Consider the following 21,293-nt stretch of genomic DNA (forward strand, 5'->3'; position numbering starts at 1 on the left):
GGAAGGTGCTTGCTGAAATGTACACTGCTATAAATAACGATGAAATAGAATACTCCGAGGCCTTGTTCATCATGTCTGGGAACTTCAACAAGACCAACCTCCAGAACGTACTGTCAAAGTTCCACCAACACATCTCCTGTCCCACCAGGGCCCCCAAATGCTTGATCACTGTTGCACAAACATCAAGGGCACCTACCGATCCATCCCCCGACCACACTTTGGAAAATCGAACCACAAGGTGGTGCTCCTTTTCTGGTCTACCAGCTAAAACTTAAGCAGGAGAATCCGGTTAAGAATGTCGTGCAATGCTTGTCAGAGGCAGCAGAAGAACTCCAACGTAACAGCTTGGAGTCAGTGGACTGGTCCATATTCAAGAACTCAGCAGCCAACCTAAACGAGTATGCCACCACTATCACAGATTTCATCAGTAAGTGTGTAGAAGATTGCTTGTCAAAGAAGATAGTGCATGCGTTTCCCAACCAGTCACCATGGTTTAACCAGGAGACTCACTCCCTACTGAAGGCCAGATCTTCAAGACAGCCGACCCTGACCTATACAAGAAATCCAGGTACGACCCCCGCAAAGACATCAGGGACGCCAAGAGACAATACCAGACTAAGCCAGAGTCAAAAACTAATGACACGGACTCTCGTCGGTTGTTGCAAAGCTTAAACAACGTCATGGGCTACAAAGCAAAGCCGAGTAGAATGTCTGGCAACAGCGCACCCCTCCCCGATGAACTCAATGAATTCTATGCTCGTTTCGAGCAGGAAACCAGCAAACCATTGTCAACTGCCCCAATAGCGCTGGACACACCCATACCCACCATTAGAGCTTCCAAAGTCAGATTGCCCTTCTTGAATGCGAACTCACGCGAAGCGACGGTCGTGCACTCAGATCCTGGGTGGACCAACTGGCGGGTGTGTTTGTGAACATCTTCAACCTCTCCCTACTCTCTTCCCGTACCAGCCTCCCTGAACAGGCGCCGGAATATGGCGACTAGGGGCTTTTCACAGTAACTTCATTTGAAGCCAACTTGTGACAATAAGCGATGTTCATTTCATTTCATTTCGTTACTCCGTTCCAAGGTTTCCACCTGCTTCCAAGAAGACCACCATCATACCGGTTTCAAAGAAGAACCAGGCAACTTGCCTCAACGACTACCGTCCGGTGGCCCTGACATCTGTCATTATGAAGTGCTTCGAGGGGGTGGGTGGTGGAGGTTGGGGGTTTGGGGGAGGAGGAGGAGGGGGGTGGGGGGTTGGGTAGAGCCTGCAGGTGATTCCGGGGTGATGTCAGTAAGCATTTCTCCATCACACAAAGGGGAGATGAAATCAGGAACTTCCTCCCTCTCAACGCTGGGAGCTCATTTGTCAATTTCAAAGCTGAGATTGCTAAATGTTTATTGGGTGAGGGGAATTAAGGCCAATGAATCCAAAGCGGATAGATGGAGTTGGACACAGATCAGGCATAATCAGTGGAACAAGCTCGAGGGGTGGAATGGTCTCCTGTTCCTATAACAGAAGAAGTTCCAGATTTTTGGGAAAACAATCCACTTTAATACCTGTAGTACCCTCAATAACGATGCTCGAGAGTAAACTGTAAAGAAGGCTTTAATAAGCTAAGAACAAGCCTGGTGCCGAGACAGGTGCTTACTGGGTGCCGCCTGCAAGGCGGCCCCTTATATACCACTCCCAGGTGGGCGGAGCCGGAGGCGGAGTCCCCCAGGGTTCCAAGCCCGGACTTAAAGGGGACATCACCTTACATGATGATAAGGGTACAGTAACACAATAACCGTTCATCACAATATCATTCCATGATAGACTCGTATATTGATTTTAGGTTTTAATTGGCCCAAATCATGTTCAACAGTGGAATCAGCATGAAATAAAAGCATGGTTTAATTTACAACCTTTAATTGCTTAGCGCTGGTTCGGTGAGTGCACTGTAATTGGCCTGTTCCCCGTCATGCTTCAGGTGAGTATGGGCCATCGATCCGCGGGAAGTCTACATCATGGACATGCAGGGAGAGCCAGCGTGATTCTCCAACCTATACCCACTCCCTCTGCTGGACTGGCTTGACTTTACCATCTATTGTTTAATGTTTTGAATACTGGGCGCGATCTAACGGCCGTGTCGGGCACGGATCCAAGCGGGCCGGTTAGGTCACGGGAGCGCCCGAAATCGGGAACCGCGTCAGGCGTCGATCGATTTCCGATCTAGCCGGCCCGCTCCTGTTGGCGAGATCGAGATCCCGCCACAGCATGGCGAGAATCCAATAATCACCAATTAAGGCCAATCTCCATCTCATTAATGGGACGTAACCCCTACTAACGGCCTCCCATGATCTAACCGGCTCCCCAGTGACTGGTCACACGGGTGCCTTTTAGCACGCCTACTTAAAAATGTGAAGCAAGGGAAATGTCTGCTGTAGGGATTGGAAGAGGTGAGTAGCCATCTTTGAAATTGGACAGTCAGCCCAGGGAACACGGAGGGGGTGTGAGAGTCGCCAGGGGGGGGGGGGGGTTAGCCGCCATCGGTTGGGAGGAGTGGTTGGTTGGGGTTGCCTCTGGGCTGGTGGGGGTGGGTGGGGGGGGGGGTGTCTGACATGCCACCCCTTGGGTAATGTATACCCATACCAGGGGCAACTTCAGCTTCTGCCTGTCCATCCCACCGACCACCTGTAGGACAGAGCCCTGTCTGTGGAAATATGATGTGGAGATGCCGGCGTTGGACTGGGGTGAGCACAGTAAGAAGTCTTACAACACCAGGTTAAAGTCCAACAGGTTTGTTTCAAATCACTAGCTTTCAGAGCACTGCTCCTTCCTCAGGTGAATGAAAAGGTACGTTCCAGAAACACATATGTAGACAAATTCAAAGATGCCAGACAATACTTAGAATGCGAGCATTTGCAGGTAATTAAGTATTTACAGATCCAGAGATAGGGGTAACCCCAGGTTAAAGAGGTGTGAATTGTCTCAAGCCAGGACAGTTGGTAGGATTTCGCAAGCCCAGGCCAGATGGTGGGGGATGAATGTAATGCGACATGAATCCCAGGTCCCGGTTGAGGCCGCATTCATGTGTGCGGAACTTGGCTATAAGTTACTGCTCGGCGATTCTGCGTTGTCGCGCGTCCTGAAGGCCGCCTTGGAGAACGCTTACCCGAGATCAGAGTCTGAATGTCCTTGACTGCTGAAGTGTCCCCCGACTGGAAGGGAACATTCCTGCCTGGTGATTGTTGCGCGATGTCCGTTCATTCGTTGTCGCAGCGTCTGCATGGTCTCGCCAATGTACCACGCTTTGGGACATCCTTTCCTGCAGTGTATGAGGTCGACAACGTTGGCCGAGTCGCACAAGTATGTACCGCGTACCTGGTGGGTGGTGTTCTCACGTGTAATAATGATATCCATGTCGATGATCTGGCACGTCTTGCAGAGATTGCCATGGCAGGGTTGTGTGGTGTCGTGGTCGCTGTTCTGAAGGCTGGGTAGTTTGCTGCAAACAATGGTTTGTTTAAGGTTGCGCAGTTGTTTGAAGGCAAGTAGTGGGAGTGTGGGGATGACCTTGGCAAAATGGTCATCTTCATCGATGACGTGTTGAAGGCTGCGAAAATGATGTCGTAGTTTCTCCGCTCCGGACGACGAAGGGTATTCTGTCCGTTGTGTCCCGTGTTTGTCTTCTGAGGAGGTCGGTCCGTTTTTTTGCTGTGGCGCGTTGGAACTATCGATCGATGAGTCGAGCGCCATATCCCGTTCATACGAGGGCATCTTTCAGCATCTGTAGATGTCTGTTACGCTCCTCCTCGTCTGAGCAGATCCTGTGTATACGGAGGGCTTGTCCATAGGGGATGGCTTCTTTAATGTGTTTAGGGTGGAAGCTGGAGAAGTGGAGCATCATGAGGTTATCCGTGGGCTTGCGGTAAAGCGAAGTGCTGAGGTGACCGTCCTTGATGGAGATGAGTGTGTCCAAGAATGCAACTGATTTTGGAGAGTAGTCCATGATGGTGGGATGGAACTTATTGATGTCATCGTGTCGTCGTTTCAGTGATTCTTCGCCGTGGGTCCAAAGGAAAAAAATGTCATCGATGTATCTGGTGTATAACGTCGGTTGAAGGTCCTGTGCGGTGAGTAGGTCCTGTTCAAACTTGTGCATGAAGATGTTGGCGTATTGGGGTGCGAATTTGGTCCCCATGGCTGTTCCGTGCGTCTGGGTGAAGAACTTGCTATCGAAGGTGAAGACGTTGTGATCCAGAATGAAGCGGATGAGTTGCAGAATTGCGTCTGGAGATTGGCAGCTGTCGGTGTTGAGTACTGAGGCTGTTGCAGCAATGCCGTCGTCATGGGGGACGCTGGTGTAGAGTGCCGAGACGTCCATTGTGACGAGGAATGTTCCTGGTTCAACTGGTCCATGGGTGCTGAGTTTCTGTAGGAAGTCCGTCGCGTCGCGACAGAAGCTGGGCGTACCTTGTACGATGGGTTTCAAGATGCCCTCGATGTAGCCAGAGAGGTTCTCACACAGCTGCACCCTAGCGTTTGCAAGAGCTCCGGAACAACCTGGTCCAAAGGCTCAACTTCGGACTGGGACCCAACTGGGTCCTGCCATGCAGCAGACGGCCGACTGCTGTTCCCCTGGATGTTCCTGCCTCCACCTGATGTGCATCAGCAACTGTGTGGTGGTCACCAGATTGTGCCCCAGCGGCCTGTCCACTACTTCCACCCACCATGGTATTTGTCTCTACGCTGGTGGAGGGTGGGGATGACGTCTGTCAGGCCTTGATGGAGGCATCATCCGAGCTCTCCACCAAGGTGTGGGATGGGGGTGACGGCGGAGACGGGGGATTGGGGGGAGGGGGTCTGGGGGTTGGGGGGAGGGGGATGGGTGCTGGGGGAGGCACATCCCGGATGGGCTGGCACCATTAGATGGAAAGCCTGCAGGAGAATGGACATGTGGTCAATGTGAGTGAAGGATGCATTCTGTCTGGCATGAACAACCTGCGTGTGAGAGGTCATCTGGGTGGGGCCGGTGGATCTTCGCCTCTGTGGCACAGGCCAATCTCGATGTCGGTGACCAATCTGTTGCGGTCAACCCTGCAACCTCCAAGGCACGTTCCTCGTAGGGGGTGAGGTCTCTGATGTCTGGCACCCTGCTACCCGCCAGGACCCTTTCCTGTCTGTTGTGAGGTAATCCCTCCCGGGAGGACAGAGAGAGGGCATCGAGAGCCGTACGGTGGTTGCATCGTGGTGTTGGGGGGGGGGGGGTGCAATGGGCCGATGCCGACTCATCTGTGCGGCCCAGTGGAGGTTGTTGAGTTACTTGCGGCCCTGGATGGCGGTCCTCCCAGTGACACTCCCCGAGCTGACGTCCGCTGCACTGCCACCCAGTCAGCACTGGCTGCCCTGTGGCTGACCCTCCGATCCCCTCGAGGGAACAGGGTACCCCGGCTGGACTCCACTGTGTCCAACAGTCGGGCCAGGTCGGCACCACTGAAACATGGGACCAGTGTGCACGGTGGCATGGCTGTCTGCTCTCTGGGGTTGTTCTGTGGCTAAGAGCTGCTCTCCCCTCGTTAGGGAGTGCTGCAGAGCCCGATCCAGGCAAATCAACTGGTGGGACAGTGCTTTCCGGAGTGAAGCCCTTGGGGCATCATTAAGTGCCCTAATTAATGTGAAATACTGGTGACGGCCTCGGCGGACTGGCCGCCGGGAAACATCCGTCTGTTCCCGCTCGCTATCACACTTGGAAACTTTTCCGTTAGATTGTACCCATAATTTCACCAACTGGCCTTTATCCACAGCAGCACGGTAGCACACGTGGCTAGCACTGTGGCTTCACAGTGCCAGGGTCCCAGGTTCGATTCCCCATTGGGTCACTGTCTGTGCGGAGTCTGCACGTTCTCCCCGTGTGTGCGTGGGTTTCCTCCGGTTTCCTTCCACAGTCCAAAAACGCGCAGGTTAGGTGGATTGGCCATGCTAAATTGTCCTTCGTGTCCAAAAAAAGTTAGGAGGGGTTATTGGGTTACAGGGCTAGAATGGAAGTGAGGGCTTAAGTGGGTCGGTGCAGACCTGATGGGCCGAATGGCCTCCTTCTGCACTATGTGTTCTATCCCCAGCCGCTACGAAAGACCAAATGAATTTGTGGGTTTGTACTACCTGGAGCTCCTGTCCTGAATGGAACCCACCCCCCTCTTCCTGCACATAATCCTAGCGATTCCATCTACTTCATGGAGCCCACCCCCACATTCCTGGCATTGATCCCCCAACATAATCGACCAATGAATAAGGCCAGAGAATGTGGAGTCAGGGGACAAATGGCAGATTGGATTGCGAAACTGGCTTCAAGACAGAAAACCGAGAGTGGGAGCAAAGGGTTGTTATTCAGAGTGGCAGAAGGTGCGAAGTGGTGTTCTACATGGATCAGTGCTGGGATCACGGCTGTTCACAATTTACAATAAAAGATTTGGATTTTGGTATCAAAAACACAATTTCTAAATTGATGGGCGACTCTAATTGGGGGGGAATTTTCAGGAGGGCGGCACCAAATTACAGGAGGGCATTAATCTTGCGGAATTGGAAAATAATTAAGAAATGAAGTTCAACACGGATAAATGTGAGGTGGTCCATTTTGTTAGGATAAATAGAGAGGTCCCTTATTACTTGAAACCTTTGAATCTGGGTGTGGTTGGGGAACCAATGGATCTCTGAACACAGATATACCAATCACTGAAAGTTGTATTACAAGTTAGTACAGCCAGAAAGAAGGAAAAGGCAAATCAACGACTGGCCTTTAATTCCGAAGGGATAGAATTAAAAAATAGGGAAGTTATGCTAAACTTGTATTGAACCTTGGTTCGACCACACTTCGCTTACTGTGTACAGTCCTGGTCACCATATTATAAAAGTGATGTTGAGGCACTGGAAAGGGTGCAGAGAAGATTTACAAGAACGATATCAGAAATGTATGGGTTTACATATCAGGAAAGGAGTGATTGGCTGGCTCTCTTTCTCGCTGGGAGGGTAACGTAACAGGGGTCTTCAAAATTCTGAAAGATTTTGATCGAGTGGATTCGGAGAGAACGTTCCCTCTGTCGGGAAGAGCATGGCTGGAGGCCGTCAACTTAAGATAGACACTAAGAAGTCGAATCGGGAATTTAGGAAAAATTTCTTTATTCGAAGAGTGGTGAAAATGTGGAACTCACGACAACAGGAAAAGATGCACTTAAGGGAAAGATAGATGAGCGTATGTAGGAGAAGGGAATAGAGGGTTCTGATGGTAGATTTGGATGAGGAAAGATGAGGAGGCTCCGATAGAGCATAAATATCAACATAGACTGGTGGAGGTGAAAGTCCTGTTTCTGTGCCATATATCCAATATTATCCAATGAGACATGCCCATTTTACGATTCCAGATGATGTTACTGGTAGCCAAGTAGGTCCCAGAATGGAACCCTGGCTCAATAAACCAGAACTGCTATTTATTTTATTTAGAGGCATTAATTAACAGAGTCACAGGACTATCAATTAGCTTTTAATGAAATAATAAATCATTTATTAAACAAAAAAGGTTTTATTACATTACAGTACTCCTTCGCACCACTTAGATATTCACAAATGCACCCAGATTTTTAAGGATAGCACAAGTTAGAGAATAGATCTTGTACTCTAATGTTCTCAGTATGTACACAGTCCATGTAAAGCAACAGGCCAACTTTGGTCAAAAAACACAACACTCTGAAACCAAGTGGCAGGCACCACTCAAAACTATTTCTATAGATTTATCATCAAATTCCCCCAGATGCTTGTCACACTGTGAACCAACTGGCATGACTTCCACGAGGGTTTCCAAATTCCACTCTTGATAAAACACGTCTCAGAATCTTCTCCCAAGCAACACTTTCTCTCAGATGCTTCACAAGGACCCACTTCCAGGATTTCAATCTCTCCTTTCAGTATTTTCCTGCCTTTGATTGCCACATGCATTCAAATTTCCATGAAATCTCTTGGGTATCCTTAAAAACCTGTGTACATTTGTGAAGATATAGGTGGTGCAAAGGAATATTGTATTACAGTCAAATGTTTCTTGTTTAATAAATGGTTTATCCTTTTGTTAAAAGTTAATTGGCAGTCCCGCGACTCTGTTCATTCACGATTTTAAAGAAAATAACAGTTGTGGTCTTTCCTGGGACCTTCCTGTGCAGTAGTAACATCAGCTGGGATCAGACCACTGGGAATGACTCATAGGATTACATGTATATTCCAGATTGAATTTAAATTGCACCAGCTGCCGCGGTGGGATTTGAACTCGTGCCCCCAGAATATTAGCCTGGACTTTAGGGTTACTACTCCAGTGACATTAGTGCGGCACCATCACCCTCCCATTTTCTTTCACTGTGAGAGAGCAGGTTATCATGTGACATTTTTTATCCATATTTTGCAGACTTTCACAGCGAATGCTGTATAATTTTGGGTTTGATGTCTGTGAGCTTCAGTCCATGAACTATAATTAGCTTGAAAGCACGATGCATTTTTCAGGCCTCCAACAATGATTTTTTGACATGTGGTGGAGATGCTCAAACAATCTCAACTCAACCAGACGTCTGTATTTGTGTCTATCAGTTTGTGAGCTGTAATTAATGGCACAATACACTATGTCACTCTGAGATGTTGGGAAACCATCCCATATCCATTTTAAACAGTGGGATACTGCCTCCTTGATAAATGCCCTGCAGCCTTGGTGTCAGATTGGGTCAGAAGATTTTTTCCTGTATATATTTTTATTTGCGTTTTAGTAACGCAACAAACCCACAAACTGATGCTATGCTGTATAAATGCTCCTATGTACTTGAGTAAAAAGACAGGCGAATACCAACACAGTTGGTTCAATTTAATCATTAAACTTGGTACTCCCGAATATACAATGAAAAACAAATGGTTGGATAAGCTAGAGGATGTGGGAGAGGAGAATAATGCCATGGAAACATGGTAATGTGATGCACACCATCACATGTAGCATTGAAATGCTACATAAGTTATGGAAAACCTTGTAGGAGCAAGTAAGACAGAATGGAACCTATAAATTTGAGATGGGGGTCCTATACTTTTCAGAATGCACCGGATTTGGAACGGAGAATGAAAGTTAGGAACCTCACAGGGATACATTCTATGATTTTTATGCCCGTTCTGAATTGAATGAGATTTATTATTAATAATAATAATAATACTCTTTATTATTGTCACAAGTAGGCTGACATTAACACTGCGATGAAGTTACTGCGAAAAGCCCCTAGTCGCCACATTCCGCGCCTGTTCGGGTATCACTAATCCAGGAGTAAAGGATGCTCTTCCATGCTACAACACTTAGGATGTTATGCAGCCTATTTTCATTAGTGTCAATAATTTTCCTATCCATAAGGGCAGCACGGTGGTGTAGTGGTTAGCACTGCTGCCTCACAGCACTGAGGTCCCCAGGCACGAACTCGGCCCTGGGTCACTGTCCGTGTGGAGTTTGCACCTTCTCCCCGTGTTTGCGTGGGTTTCACCCCCACAATCCAAAGATGGCCACGTTAAATTTCCCCTTAATTGGAAAAAATGAATTGGATATTCTAAATTGAACAAAAAATAAATTGTCTATCTGTCAATAATTATCGATCAATAATTTTCCCATCTGGGAGCCCCAGAATTCAAAACAAGGGATCTAATTCTATAGCTTCTTAAGTATGCCAAACCAATAGGATTTAATTTTAACACATGACCACACACAGTTTATATAGTCTCCCTTGACGACCATACATTATTGGTACAGCGAGAATATAGAAGAGTTCAACCTGTGTTCCACGCTTTGTGTGATATACAGACGGTATATTTTGATCTGAGTCTCCTTTGTTCTATTACAGACTGAAATTCTACTGGCATTTTCCCATATATTACCCCAGGTCTCCTCATCAATATGGACTGCAGAGGTCTTTCTCCTAAGACCGCAATGTTTCTAATATATTCACATAGGATCTAGAACTTAACATGTCAGAAAACTTGCTGATTAATTGTGTAGGTTCCATAGATATCAGGATTATTTTTCACCAGGGAGACGGAAGTGTCAAGATGCAGAGTTACTAGGAACATAGAACATTACAGCGCAGTACAGGCCCTTCGGCCCTCGATGGTGCGCCGACCTGTGAAACCACTCTAAAACCCATCTACACTATTCCCTTATCGCACATATGTCTATCCAATGACCATTTGAATGCCCTTAGTGTTGGCGAGTCCACTACTGTTGCAGGCAGGGCATTCCACGCCCTTACCACTCTGAGTAAAGAACCTACCTCTGACATCTGTCTTGTATCTATTTCCCCTCAATTTAAAGCTATGTCCCCTTGTGCTAGACATCACCATCCGAGGAAAAAGGCTCTCACTGTCCACCCTATCCAATCCTCTGATCATCTTGTATGCCTCAATTAAGTCACCTCTTAACCTTCTTCTCTCTAACGAAAACAGCCTCAAGTCCCTCAGCCTTTCCTCATAAGATCTTCCCTCCATACCAGGCAACATTCTGGTAAATCTCCTCTGCACCCTTTCCAATGCTTCCACATCCTTCCTATAATGCGGCGACCAGAATTGCACGCAATACTCCAAATGCGGCCGCACCAGAGTTTTGTACAGCTGCAACATGACATCATGGCTCCGGAACTCAATCCCTCTACCAATAAAAGCTAACACACCGTACGCCTTCTTAACAAGCCTCTCAACCTGGGTGGCAACTTTCAGGGATCTATGTACATGGACACCGAGATCTCTCTGTTCATCCACACCGCCAAGAATCTTACCATTAGCCCAGTACTCTGTCTTCCTGTTATTCCTTCCAAAATGAATCACCTCACACTTTTCTGCATTAAACTCCATTTGCCACCTCTCAGCTCAGCGCTGCAGATATCTATGTCCCTCTGTAACTTGTAACATCCGTCCGCACTGTCCACAACTCCACCGACTTTAGTGTCATCTGCAAATTTACTCACCCATCCTTCTACGCCCTCCTCCAGGTCATTTATAAAAATGACAAACAGCAGTGGCCCCAAAACAGATCCTTGTGATACACCACTAGTAACTGGACTCCAGTCCGAACATTTCCCATCAACCACCACCCTTTGTCTTCTTCCAGCTAGCCAATTTCTGATCCAGACTGCTAAATCACCCTGAATCCCATGCCTCCGTATTTTCTGCAGTAGCCTACCGTGGGGAACCTTATCAAACGCTTTACTGAAATCCATATACACCACATCAACTGCTTTACCCTCATCCACCTGTTTGGTCACCTTCTCAAAGAACTCAATAAGGTTTGTGAGGCACGACCTACCCTTCACAAAACCGTGTTGACTATCTCTAATCAAATTATTCCTTTCCAGATGATTATACATCCTATCTCTTATAAACCTTTCCAAGATTTTGCCCACAACAGAAGTAAGGCTCACTGGTCTATAGTTACCGGGGTTGTCTCTACTCCCCTTCTTGAACAAGGGGACAACATTTGCTGTCGTCTGGCACTATTCCTGTAGACAAAGATGACTTAAAGATCAAAGCCAAAGGCTCAGCAATCTCCTCCCTAGCTTCCCAGAGAATCCTAGGATAAAGTTGTCTTATTCAGGATAAAGTCTCGGAGTTGCAGATATTTGTAAAAGCTGTGTCTTGGGATGTTGGCATAGCTGCTTAAAAGGTGACCAGGAAGCACCAATCAACATGTTGTCCAGCCTACAGACATCTCTATCTCTCCAGATATTGAATCCATGGTCCACAAGACCTTGTGGGAAATCCAGGTTTCCCTGAATGCGAGACAGAAGTTAATTTTGATCTCCCTTCCAGCTGACAGATCATCCTCCATGCTCTTGGAGTATTGATTGATATAGGATTTTTGCTCTTAAAATCTCTGTAAAACAACCGGGCCTGTAAAGAGTATCCGGACTGCACTGCAGTAGTGTCCATCAAATGGAGGAAAGGTCCCCTCTGACCCATTCCTTTCTGAATCTAAAATGAGAGGCTAATTGATGCAATTTAATATTCAGCACCCCTAACCCCCTTTTGGAGCCAGAGAGATACAGTTTAGCCAATTCCGAGCGAGGTTTCTTTCTGTTCCATATAAATAAACTGAGCATCCCATTGATTTCCTTTAGGACCCCAACAGACAACAAGGTTGGCAGCATCTGTCAAGGATGCAATAACCTAGGCAACACATTCACCTTACTCTGTGCTATCCGGCCCAATCACAGTATCGGTAAAGGAGGAACAACGGAGCAGGTCCCACTTAATAGACGCGAGGTGGGGGGGGGGTTTCCCAATACAAATATCTAAAGGGCGGTGTAACCACAATACCCAAATAAGTAAACCCCAAAGGGGACTACCTAAATGGGAAATTAGTAAAGGGGATGGTCTCCCTCTTGAGTCCTCCCAATGACATAGCCTCAGACTTTGAAAAATTGATTTGATAGCCAAAAGAGGTTTAATCTACTCACCACTTCAATAATAGCGGTAACAGAAACATCCAGCCTAGATACAAAGAGCAACATGTCATCTGCTTATAGTGTAGTCTTATGTTGCTGCACTCCACTATGCAGCCCAAAAATTGAAGCGTGCTGTCTAATTGTCTCCGCCAGGGGCTCAATAGCTATTGCGAACAGTAACGGGGATAACAGACAACCCTGCCTAGTCCCTTGCTGAAGACAAAAATTCTCAGACCTATAACCGCTCATGAGACCTGCCGCCAGAGGGCATTTATTAAGCCCCCGCATCCACCTAACATAGTCCTCTCCGAACCCAAACTTCTGCAGCGTATAAAATAAATTCCATTCCACCCAGTCAGAGGCTTTCTCTGCATCTCAGGAGATCACTAACCCACCTCGCGTCCGCTTTTGAAAGAGCTGATGACATTTAATCTCCTGACATTGTTGCACAAATACTGGCCCTTTTTGAACCCAGTCTGATTGCCCTGGATGATTAAAGGGAGAATTCCTTCTGGGCGTCGCGCCAACACTTTAGACAACAATTTAAAATTTACGCTCAGGAGCGAAATGGGCCTATAGGATATGCACCCTTCAGGATTCTTGTTTGCCTTCAGAACTGAGGAAATATCCACTTCTCGGAGCGTCTGCAGCAACAGACCTGCTCCAAATGAGTGACGAGACAGGGGGCAGCACGGTAGCATTGTGGATAGCACAATTGCTTCACAGCTCCAGGGTTCCAGGTTCGATTCCGGCTTGGGTCACTGTCTGTGCGGAGTCTGCACATCCTCCCCGTGTGTGTGTGGGTTTCCTCCGGGTGCTCCGGTTTCCTCCCAAAGATGTGCAGTTTAGGTGGATTGGCCATGCTAAATTGTCCTTAGTGTCCAAAATTGCCCTTAGTGCTGGGTGGGGTTACTGGGTTATGGGGATAGGGTGGAGGTGTTGACCTTGGGTAGGGTGCTCTTTCCAAGAGCCGGTGCAGACTCGATGGGCCGAATGGCCTCTTTCTGCACTGTAAACTCTATGAGCATGCCAATCAGTGGATCCATTTAGCAAGTATTTAAATTCTTTATAAAATTCACATCCAAAGCTATCAGGCTCTTGGGCCTTACCAGGTTGAAGCTCCCTCAGGGCAAGAGTCACCTTCAGAGATTGTTGTGAGATTGGGGAGAGGAAACGCAATCTCAAGTGTGGGAGGGGGGTTAAGTAAAAACCCTCGGAAAACAGGAGAATGGTGGAGATCACAATGCTACTTATAGAGCAGAAAGCCACCAAGTGTAGGATTGTTTTTGGTCGGAAGAAATAGTCGATTCTGGTATGACATTCGTGGGAAGCAGAAAAAAGAAGTGAATTCTTCTTCCTTAGGATCAAGTGTTCACCGCACATCTGAATAGCTCACCTCCTCGCAAACCGATGCGAAAGCTTTCACGTTTGGGTGGGGGAAATTCTGATTACTGGGAGTTTGTCCAGCAAGAGGTTAAGGTGACAGTTGAGGTTTCCACCTATAAAGGAATTAGCCAACATATCAGCAAAGACCATGGAGACTTGAGTAACAAAGTCAGGGGAATAATTTGGTGGACTGTACACATTCATTATCGATGCAAAAGCCCCTCAATAATCACAACCCCGCCCAATCCCGATTGTCCTTCACATGGTCCTCCACTTTGAAAGGCACATTTTTATTGACTAAAACTTCAACAGCCTGAGGACAGGTCAGAACGAGGCAAAAAACACCTGCCCCACCCAGTCCCTCTTACACTCTAAGTGCTCCTTGTCATCTCAATGAGTTTCCTGCAACAAAGCTATTTCAACTTTCTCTTTTTTAGGGAAAGACAAGGGTCACGATTCAGCGACCTCGTTGCACCCGACATGGATCCGGGTGCAACAGGTGAACCGCGCGAGATCCTCAAATCAGGCTCTCACTAGTCCGGCGCAATCTCGATCTTGCCCTCGCTCTTTTGAATAGCCGGATGCCGGATTTATCCGGTGCACAGGAGTCAATAGCCACTCCTACAAGACCTTGCCAGGGTGCTGTTTAGGATTGGTCCCCACAAGCGTGGACATCGGTGGGGGAAAGGGGTTTGCAGGCCATTGGAGACCCTTGGGTAGTCAGCGACAGGGCAGGGTGGCACCCTTGTACTTCCGGGCACCTAAGAACCTTGGCACTGCCAGCCTGGCACCCTGGCAGTACCCTGGGTGATGCCAGGTGGGCAGTGCCAGGGTTCGGCCCCAGGGGTGGGCCTAACCAAATTGGGGGGGGGGGCGGGGTGAGGGGGAGTTCACAGGGGCTTCGAAGGTTGGGGTGATGGGGGGAGGCAGAAAGCGAGGGAAGGCATGAAGGGGGAGGGGGAAATCGGGGTTGTTGATAAAAATGCCTCCCCAATCTGCGAACAGATGTTTCTGCTGGTGAGTTCTGCTCGCCAGCAGTGAGTCACTCTTAAGTGCGACCTTCGCAGAGAGAAGCTCCCTGAGGCCAAAAAAAACAGCCGTTCAATTGCAGGGCAATAATAGGGCGATGTAGTCCCCGAGCATTCCAGGAGCGAATTTTCAAAGTATCTACCACCATTGTTCAATCAGCCAAAGTAAATATAGCATATTTCCGTGTGCCATTTGGGCGTGCATCAAAATGTACCCCCCCCATCTCCAGTTGTACCAGAGGCACCGGTGACACATTAAGACATCTTTTTCTCAGATAGGAGATCTGCCTGTACCATTGCAGGAGCCGGTCAACAACTCTTTAACCCCAAAACAGAAAATCACAAATAAATTCTCAACACATGGGAGGAACTGTAGGACTAGCCCTACAACCTTACCGTCACTCCACCCAAGAGTCATACTCCTCAAAAAAAGAGGAGATAAACTATGCCAGAATAAGAATGTGTACTGAATGCCCTTCCCACACTCTGACCCCACCCATTAGGACTTAACCACTTGCCCACCTCACGGCAGTGGCATAAAGCACAGAGTGCCATCACAGGGGCGCACGGTAGCACAGTGGTTAGCACAGTCGCTTTACAGCTCTAGGGTCCCAGGTTCGATTACCGGTTTGGGTCACTGTCTGTGCGGAGTCTGCACGTTCTCCCCGTGTGTGCGTGGGTTCCTCCGGGTGCTCCGGTTTCCTCCCACAGTCCAAAGATGTGCAGGTTAGGTGGATTGGCCATGCTAAATTGCCCTTCGTGTCCAAAAAGGTTGGGTGGGGTTGCTGGGTTGCGGGGATGGGTTGAGGGTGTGGGCTTAGGTAGGGTGCTCTTTCCAAGAGCCGGTGCAGACTCAATGGGCCAAATGGCCTCCATCTGCACTGTAAATTCTATGATTCTATAAACACGGGGATAAGAAGAAAGGATGGATATCTATCACACAGCACACTCCATAATTAGAAGGAGCATGCTGTAAGGTGCTTTCAATTCAAGATAAAGGACGTCCCTGAGATTTTTAAGGATAAAACATATATTATGTTGCTCCATTGTTAACACGTCCCTGTTAACATGCTAAAAAGCAATATAAGATCAGGCAGGAAATATAATAGCAAGGGACAGAATCTGGATTTCACAGTAAACTGCAGGTTGTCAGTCCAAGTTATTGCCTTCCATGGAGTTCACAAAGGCCAAGGCATTAGCCGGATTGTCGAATGTCTTTACAGAGTTGTCGGATACCACCCTCAGTGTTGTGTTGCCGCCCAGAAATCTTGGAAGAAAGAGACCTTCGGCGCCTCATGGAGCAAGTCCCCATTACGCCTCGCCGCGTTCAATACTCTTTGGCGATCTCCAAAGTTATGAAAATGAATAATTATAGGTCGGGGCTGCTGATTGTCCCTTGGCGTCAAAGACAGGATGGCGAGGTGCCCTTTCTAACTTAATATACCCAGCTTTCATATCCAGCTTAAGGAAACGTGGCAGCTAGCTCTCATAAGAATTTAAGAGGGAGCTTACCCTCCACTCCTGGCAAACGGACAACCTGGAATTTTTCTTCTGGCATCGGTTTTCCGGATTCCCCAGGAATTCTGATATACCACGTGCCTAGCTTTCCAAGGGTTGCCAGAGGGCCGCAACTGAGGAAGTTACATTTTCGACAGGCTGGATTCTGTCCTCCGTTTCATCAAGCCTCTCACTGGTATTCTGCAGTTCAATCTCATGAGCACCGATATTCTGTGGCAACTAGCCGAGTGACTTTAATAATATTAGCAGTCATCAGCTGTGATGCCTCTGACAGCACCGGATCGCCATGTTGAGGAGTCAACTCCACCCAAGTTGCTTCTGACTGCTCACTTTTGTTGACCATTTTCTTAGGATTCCTCAGCATGTTGTCACCAACGCCGAGGCAGGAACCTTCCAGGGACATTCTATGGAGTATTCACTCCCAGATTAGGTAAGTATGGGCCATGTAAGAATGATAAATGAGAGGATTAAACGATGAGTAGCGGCAGAGTCCACAGAATCGCTGCTGTTCCCGCGGTTATGTCACGTGACCCTCGGCCCTGAAGATTTTAATGTCAACGATTTACCCTTGTTGACATCTGTACCGGGGTCAGACTCTTTCATAAGGCTACAAACAAGAAATGAATAGCAAGAACCAAGGAGTATGGTGAAATGTCTTGCCCTGAATTGTCAAATTTGAAATGTTCCAGTCCCTACATTTTACAGCCTAAACGTGTATCTTGATGACAAAGGAGTCGGCACTCTGTAACAACCACCCTATGGGGCATGGCAAATGGAGACGTTACACTCTGCCAACATGGAACAGAACCCTCTGATCTCATGTGAAAGAGAAAAAGAGCCCTCGGCCACAACAACTTGTATTTATATAGCACCTTTAACGTTGCAGAAATACCAAGGTACTTCACAGAAGCACTTATCATACAAGATTTGACAGCCAGCCACAGGAGATTTTAGTTCAAGTGACCAAAAGCTTGGTAAAAGGTTTTTAAGGAGCATGTTTTAAGGAGAAAGAGGTGGAGGATTTAGGGAGATTCCAGAGCGTAGAGTCCAGGCAGCTGAAAACACAGCGTCAATGGTGGAGTGAGGAAAATCAGATGTGCAAGTGGCCGGGATTGGAGGAGCGCGCAGAGATCTCGGAGGGTTGTAGGGCTGAAGGAGGTTACAGAGACGTACAGGGTGGAGTGTGGCCAGCAAGGGGTTTGAAAACAAAGATGAAAATTTTAAAATGGGAGTTCTCGTCAGATTTGGAATCAAGTCAGTGAGCACACGGGGTGATGCGTGAACGGGACCTGATGCAAATTAGGAAAGGCGCAGCAAAAAATTTGGAAGAGCTGAAGTTTGTAGTGAGTGGAAAGTGGGGAGGCTCACTTGGAGTGTATTAAAATAGTGCAGTCTAGAGGTAACAAAGGCACAATGAGGCATTTCACAGCAGATGAGCTAACGCAGGGCTGGAGTTGGCCAATGCTATGGAGGGTGGAGTAGATGAATAAAGAAAGAAAAAGAACCGCATTTCTATAAAATCTTTCACATCTGTCCTAAAGAAATGGCTTCTTGTGACGTGTAGTCACTGTTGTAATACAGGGATTGGATTGGATTGTGTTCATTGTCAAGTGTACCGAGGTACAGTGAAAAGTATTTTTCTGCGAACAGCTCAACAGATCATGAAGTACATGAAAATAACATAAAAGAAAATACATAATAGGGCAACACAAGGTACACAATGTAAATACATACACACCGGCACCGGGTGAAACATACAGGGATGTAGTGTTAATCAGGTCAGTCCATAAGAGGGTCGTAAGAAATGTAGGATTCAATTTTTGAACAGGACTGACCCATAAACAGCAGTGATTTAGGTGTTAGTTGAGGAATAAGTATTGACCAGTGGGAACTCCCTGGCTCTTCCATGGATCTTTTAAATTCACCTGAGAGGGCAGATTGGCCCTTGGTTCAATGTCCCAACCAAAAGACGGCAACCTCTGGGAGTGCAGCACTCCATCTTTATCGGACTTGAGGGCCAGCCAGGATTTTGTGCTCTTGCTTGGGGTCTTGAGCTAACAACTTTCTGACTCCGAAGCACAAGAGTGTGATCCATTGATCGACAATGCAAATACATGAATATGAACCATCGTTAACATACAGGATCTGGGGAAAATCCAAAGTGGTTACAGCTTCATGAAGCCACTTTGTTAATTAGTATTCATTCTCGGAGGAGTTTGAAGTCAAAAATTATTGAATGTGTTCCAAATTGTCCTAGGACTAGCATGAACAGGGCATGTGTTTTAAAAACAAAACTGACTCTGTGGCACCAAGACTATGCTATTGACTTCCCAAATTCTTTATTTGGTTTACCTTTAGGTGAACACCAGCGACTTCCATCGTTTGCACCATGCTGGATCCAAACACAGCTTCAGCGAGAGTAACCCTTTCACTGAGATAGCCATGACCAGCTGCAAGTATAACGGAGGGGTGGTGAGACCTCTCAGTAGCCTCGGCTCCTCGCACAGGAACCTTCATGACATGGACTCAGAAACGCAGCCTCTGCAGACCAACTCAGGCCTGGAGGTGGTGGTCTCCAAACCAGACCAGAACAACATCTCCAATGACAGCTTGGTCAATGAAGGGAGAAAATCGCCCAAAAAGTCACAGAATATCGGCCACAAGCTGGGACACAGGAGGGCCCTGTTTGAGAAAAGGAAACGCCTGAGTGACTATGCACTGATATTTGGAATGTTTGGGATTGTTGTTATGGTGACAGAGACAGAATTGTCATGGGGAGTTTATAACAAGGTAAGTCACGCTTCCTTCTTTTAATGACATTGTCCCTGAAAGACTTATCCCAGAAGCAGGATGCAGCCTGTGCGTTAAATCTAACAAAACAGGCTTCAAAAGCACAAGTAAGAGCCCGTGTCTGTGTACATGCTTCGCGCCAAGTCCCTGATCTGACCTCCAGATAGTCAATTGAGTTCCATGAACATGGCCGTTTGTTGGGAAGCATCAGGAAAATGACTAGGAAAGTTGTCGTGAAAGCCCAACAGGTTCGGGAATGTCCTGCAGGGAGAGGAATCTGCCAGCTCTTCCCCAGCAGCTCTGGGGTACACAAGAACACATGAGAGGGAGTAGGAGTGGACCATTTGGCCCCTCGAGCTTGCTCCATTCAGTACAATCGTGGCTGATCTTGTACTTCACCACTTTTCTGCCCGCCCTCCGTATCCCTTGATCCCCTGAGGGACTTGCACTTACACTTACTCCAGTTCTACACTCTGTGGTTGATTCTTGGGACAGGTATGGTTGGACAATTAATATCAGAGGTGCAAGTGCCACCCACATTCCTCCTACGATATATTCAGGAATGCTTGCTGGAACGCCTGGTTGTTGGTGTAGACAAACAATGTCTCGTGCTTTTACACCATCCGATGGTGTAACAGACATATTCGTTAAGACGTGAGATAAAGTCAACCAGACCAGAGTAGCACATTTAGCCTCTGATAATTCCTGTGAAAGATGCAGCATTCAATAAATGCCGTTTTTAAACTACGATTCGGAAGTTTTGTTAGACAAAGGTGTCGAGGGTTATGGAACCAAGGCAGTTGAATGGGGTTAAGGGGCGTCATTCTCCGACCCCCCGCCGGGTCGGAGAATGGCCGTTGGCCGCCGTGAATCCCGCCCCCGCCGAAGTCTCCGCTCCCGGAGATTGGGCGGGGACGGGAATCCGGCCGCGCCGGTTGGCGGGACCCCCCGCTGGATTCTCCGGCCCGGGTGGCCCGAAGTCCCGCCCAGGAATTGCCTGTCCCGCCGACGTAAATCAAACCTGGTATTTACCGGCGGGACCAGGTGGCGTGGGCGGGCTCCGGGGTCCTGGGGGGGGCGATCTGACCCCGGGGGGTGCCCCCACGGTGGCCTGGCCCGCGATCGGGGCCCACCGATCTGCGGGCGGGCCTGTGCCGTGGGGGCACTCTTTCCCTTCCGCCTCTACTACGGCCTCCACCATGGCGGAGGCGGAAGAGACTCTCCCCACTGCGCATGCGCGGGAAACTGACAGCGGCCGCTGACGCTCCCGCGCATGCGCCGGGAGACTGTCAGCGGCCGCGGACGCTCCCGCGCATGCGCCGCATTTCCGCGCCAGCTGGCGGGGAAACAAACGCCATTTCCGCCAGCTGGCGGGGCGGAAATCCCTCCGGCGTCGGCCTAGCCCCTCAATGTTGGGGCTAGGCCGCCAAAGATGCGGAGCATTCCGCACCTTTGGGCCGGCGCGATGCCCATCTGATTAGCGCCGGCTTTGGCGCCAGTCGGCGGGCATCCCGCCGTTGGGGGAGAATTTCGCCCAAGATACGGATCAGCTGTGATCTCATTGCATGGTGAAAGAGTCTCGAGGGGCTGAATGGTCGCCCCCTCTTCCTATCTCCTTATGGTCCTCTGCTGCAATGAGCCATTCGGACGAGAAAGGGCCCAGGTGCCGAATCTGGGGCGAAATTCTCCCCCAACGGCGGGATGCCCGCCGACTGGCGCCAAAGCCGGCGCCAATCAGACGGGCATCGCGCCGGCCCAAAGGTGCGGAAGTCTCCGCATGTTTGGCGGCCTAGCCCCAACATTGAAGGGCTAGGCCGACGCCGGAGGGATTTCCGCCCCGCCAGCTGGCGGAAATGGCGTTTGTTGCCCCGCCAGCTGGCGTGGAAATGCGGAGCATGCGTGGGAGCGTCAGCGGCCGCTGTCAGTTTCCCCGCGCATGCGCGGGAGCGTCAGCGGCCGCTGTCAGTTTCCCGCGCATGCGCAGTGGGGAGAGTCTCTTCCGCCTCCGCCATGGTGGAGGCCGTAGCGGAGGCGGAAGGGAAAGAGTGCCCCACAGCACAGGCCCGCCCGCGGATCGGTGGGCCCCGATC

At 48.7% G+C, this 21,293-nt stretch overlaps 1 protein-coding gene across 3 annotated transcripts in view; it reads left to right on the plus strand.

Annotated features, from left to right (window-relative positions):
- LOC140395029 (small conductance calcium-activated potassium channel protein 2-like) overlaps positions 1-21,293 on the plus strand; it is a 246,192-nt gene that overhangs the window by 26,278 nt on the left and 198,621 nt on the right. For 2 of the 3 annotated variants that reach the window (XM_072482353.1, XM_072482354.1), the window contains exon 2: positions 18,772-19,203. In XM_072482353.1, the coding sequence (XP_072338454.1) occupies positions 18,772-19,203 (432 nt within the window). Of the gene's footprint in view, positions 1-18,771; positions 19,204-21,293 lie in introns of those variants that run through there. The other variant, XM_072482356.1, reaches the window with a different exon arrangement.

Source organism: Scyliorhinus torazame, chromosome 18, assembly GCF_047496885.1.
Source record: "Scyliorhinus torazame isolate Kashiwa2021f chromosome 18, sScyTor2.1, whole genome shotgun sequence".
NCBI lineage: Eukaryota > Metazoa > Chordata > Chondrichthyes > Carcharhiniformes > Scyliorhinidae > Scyliorhinus > Scyliorhinus torazame.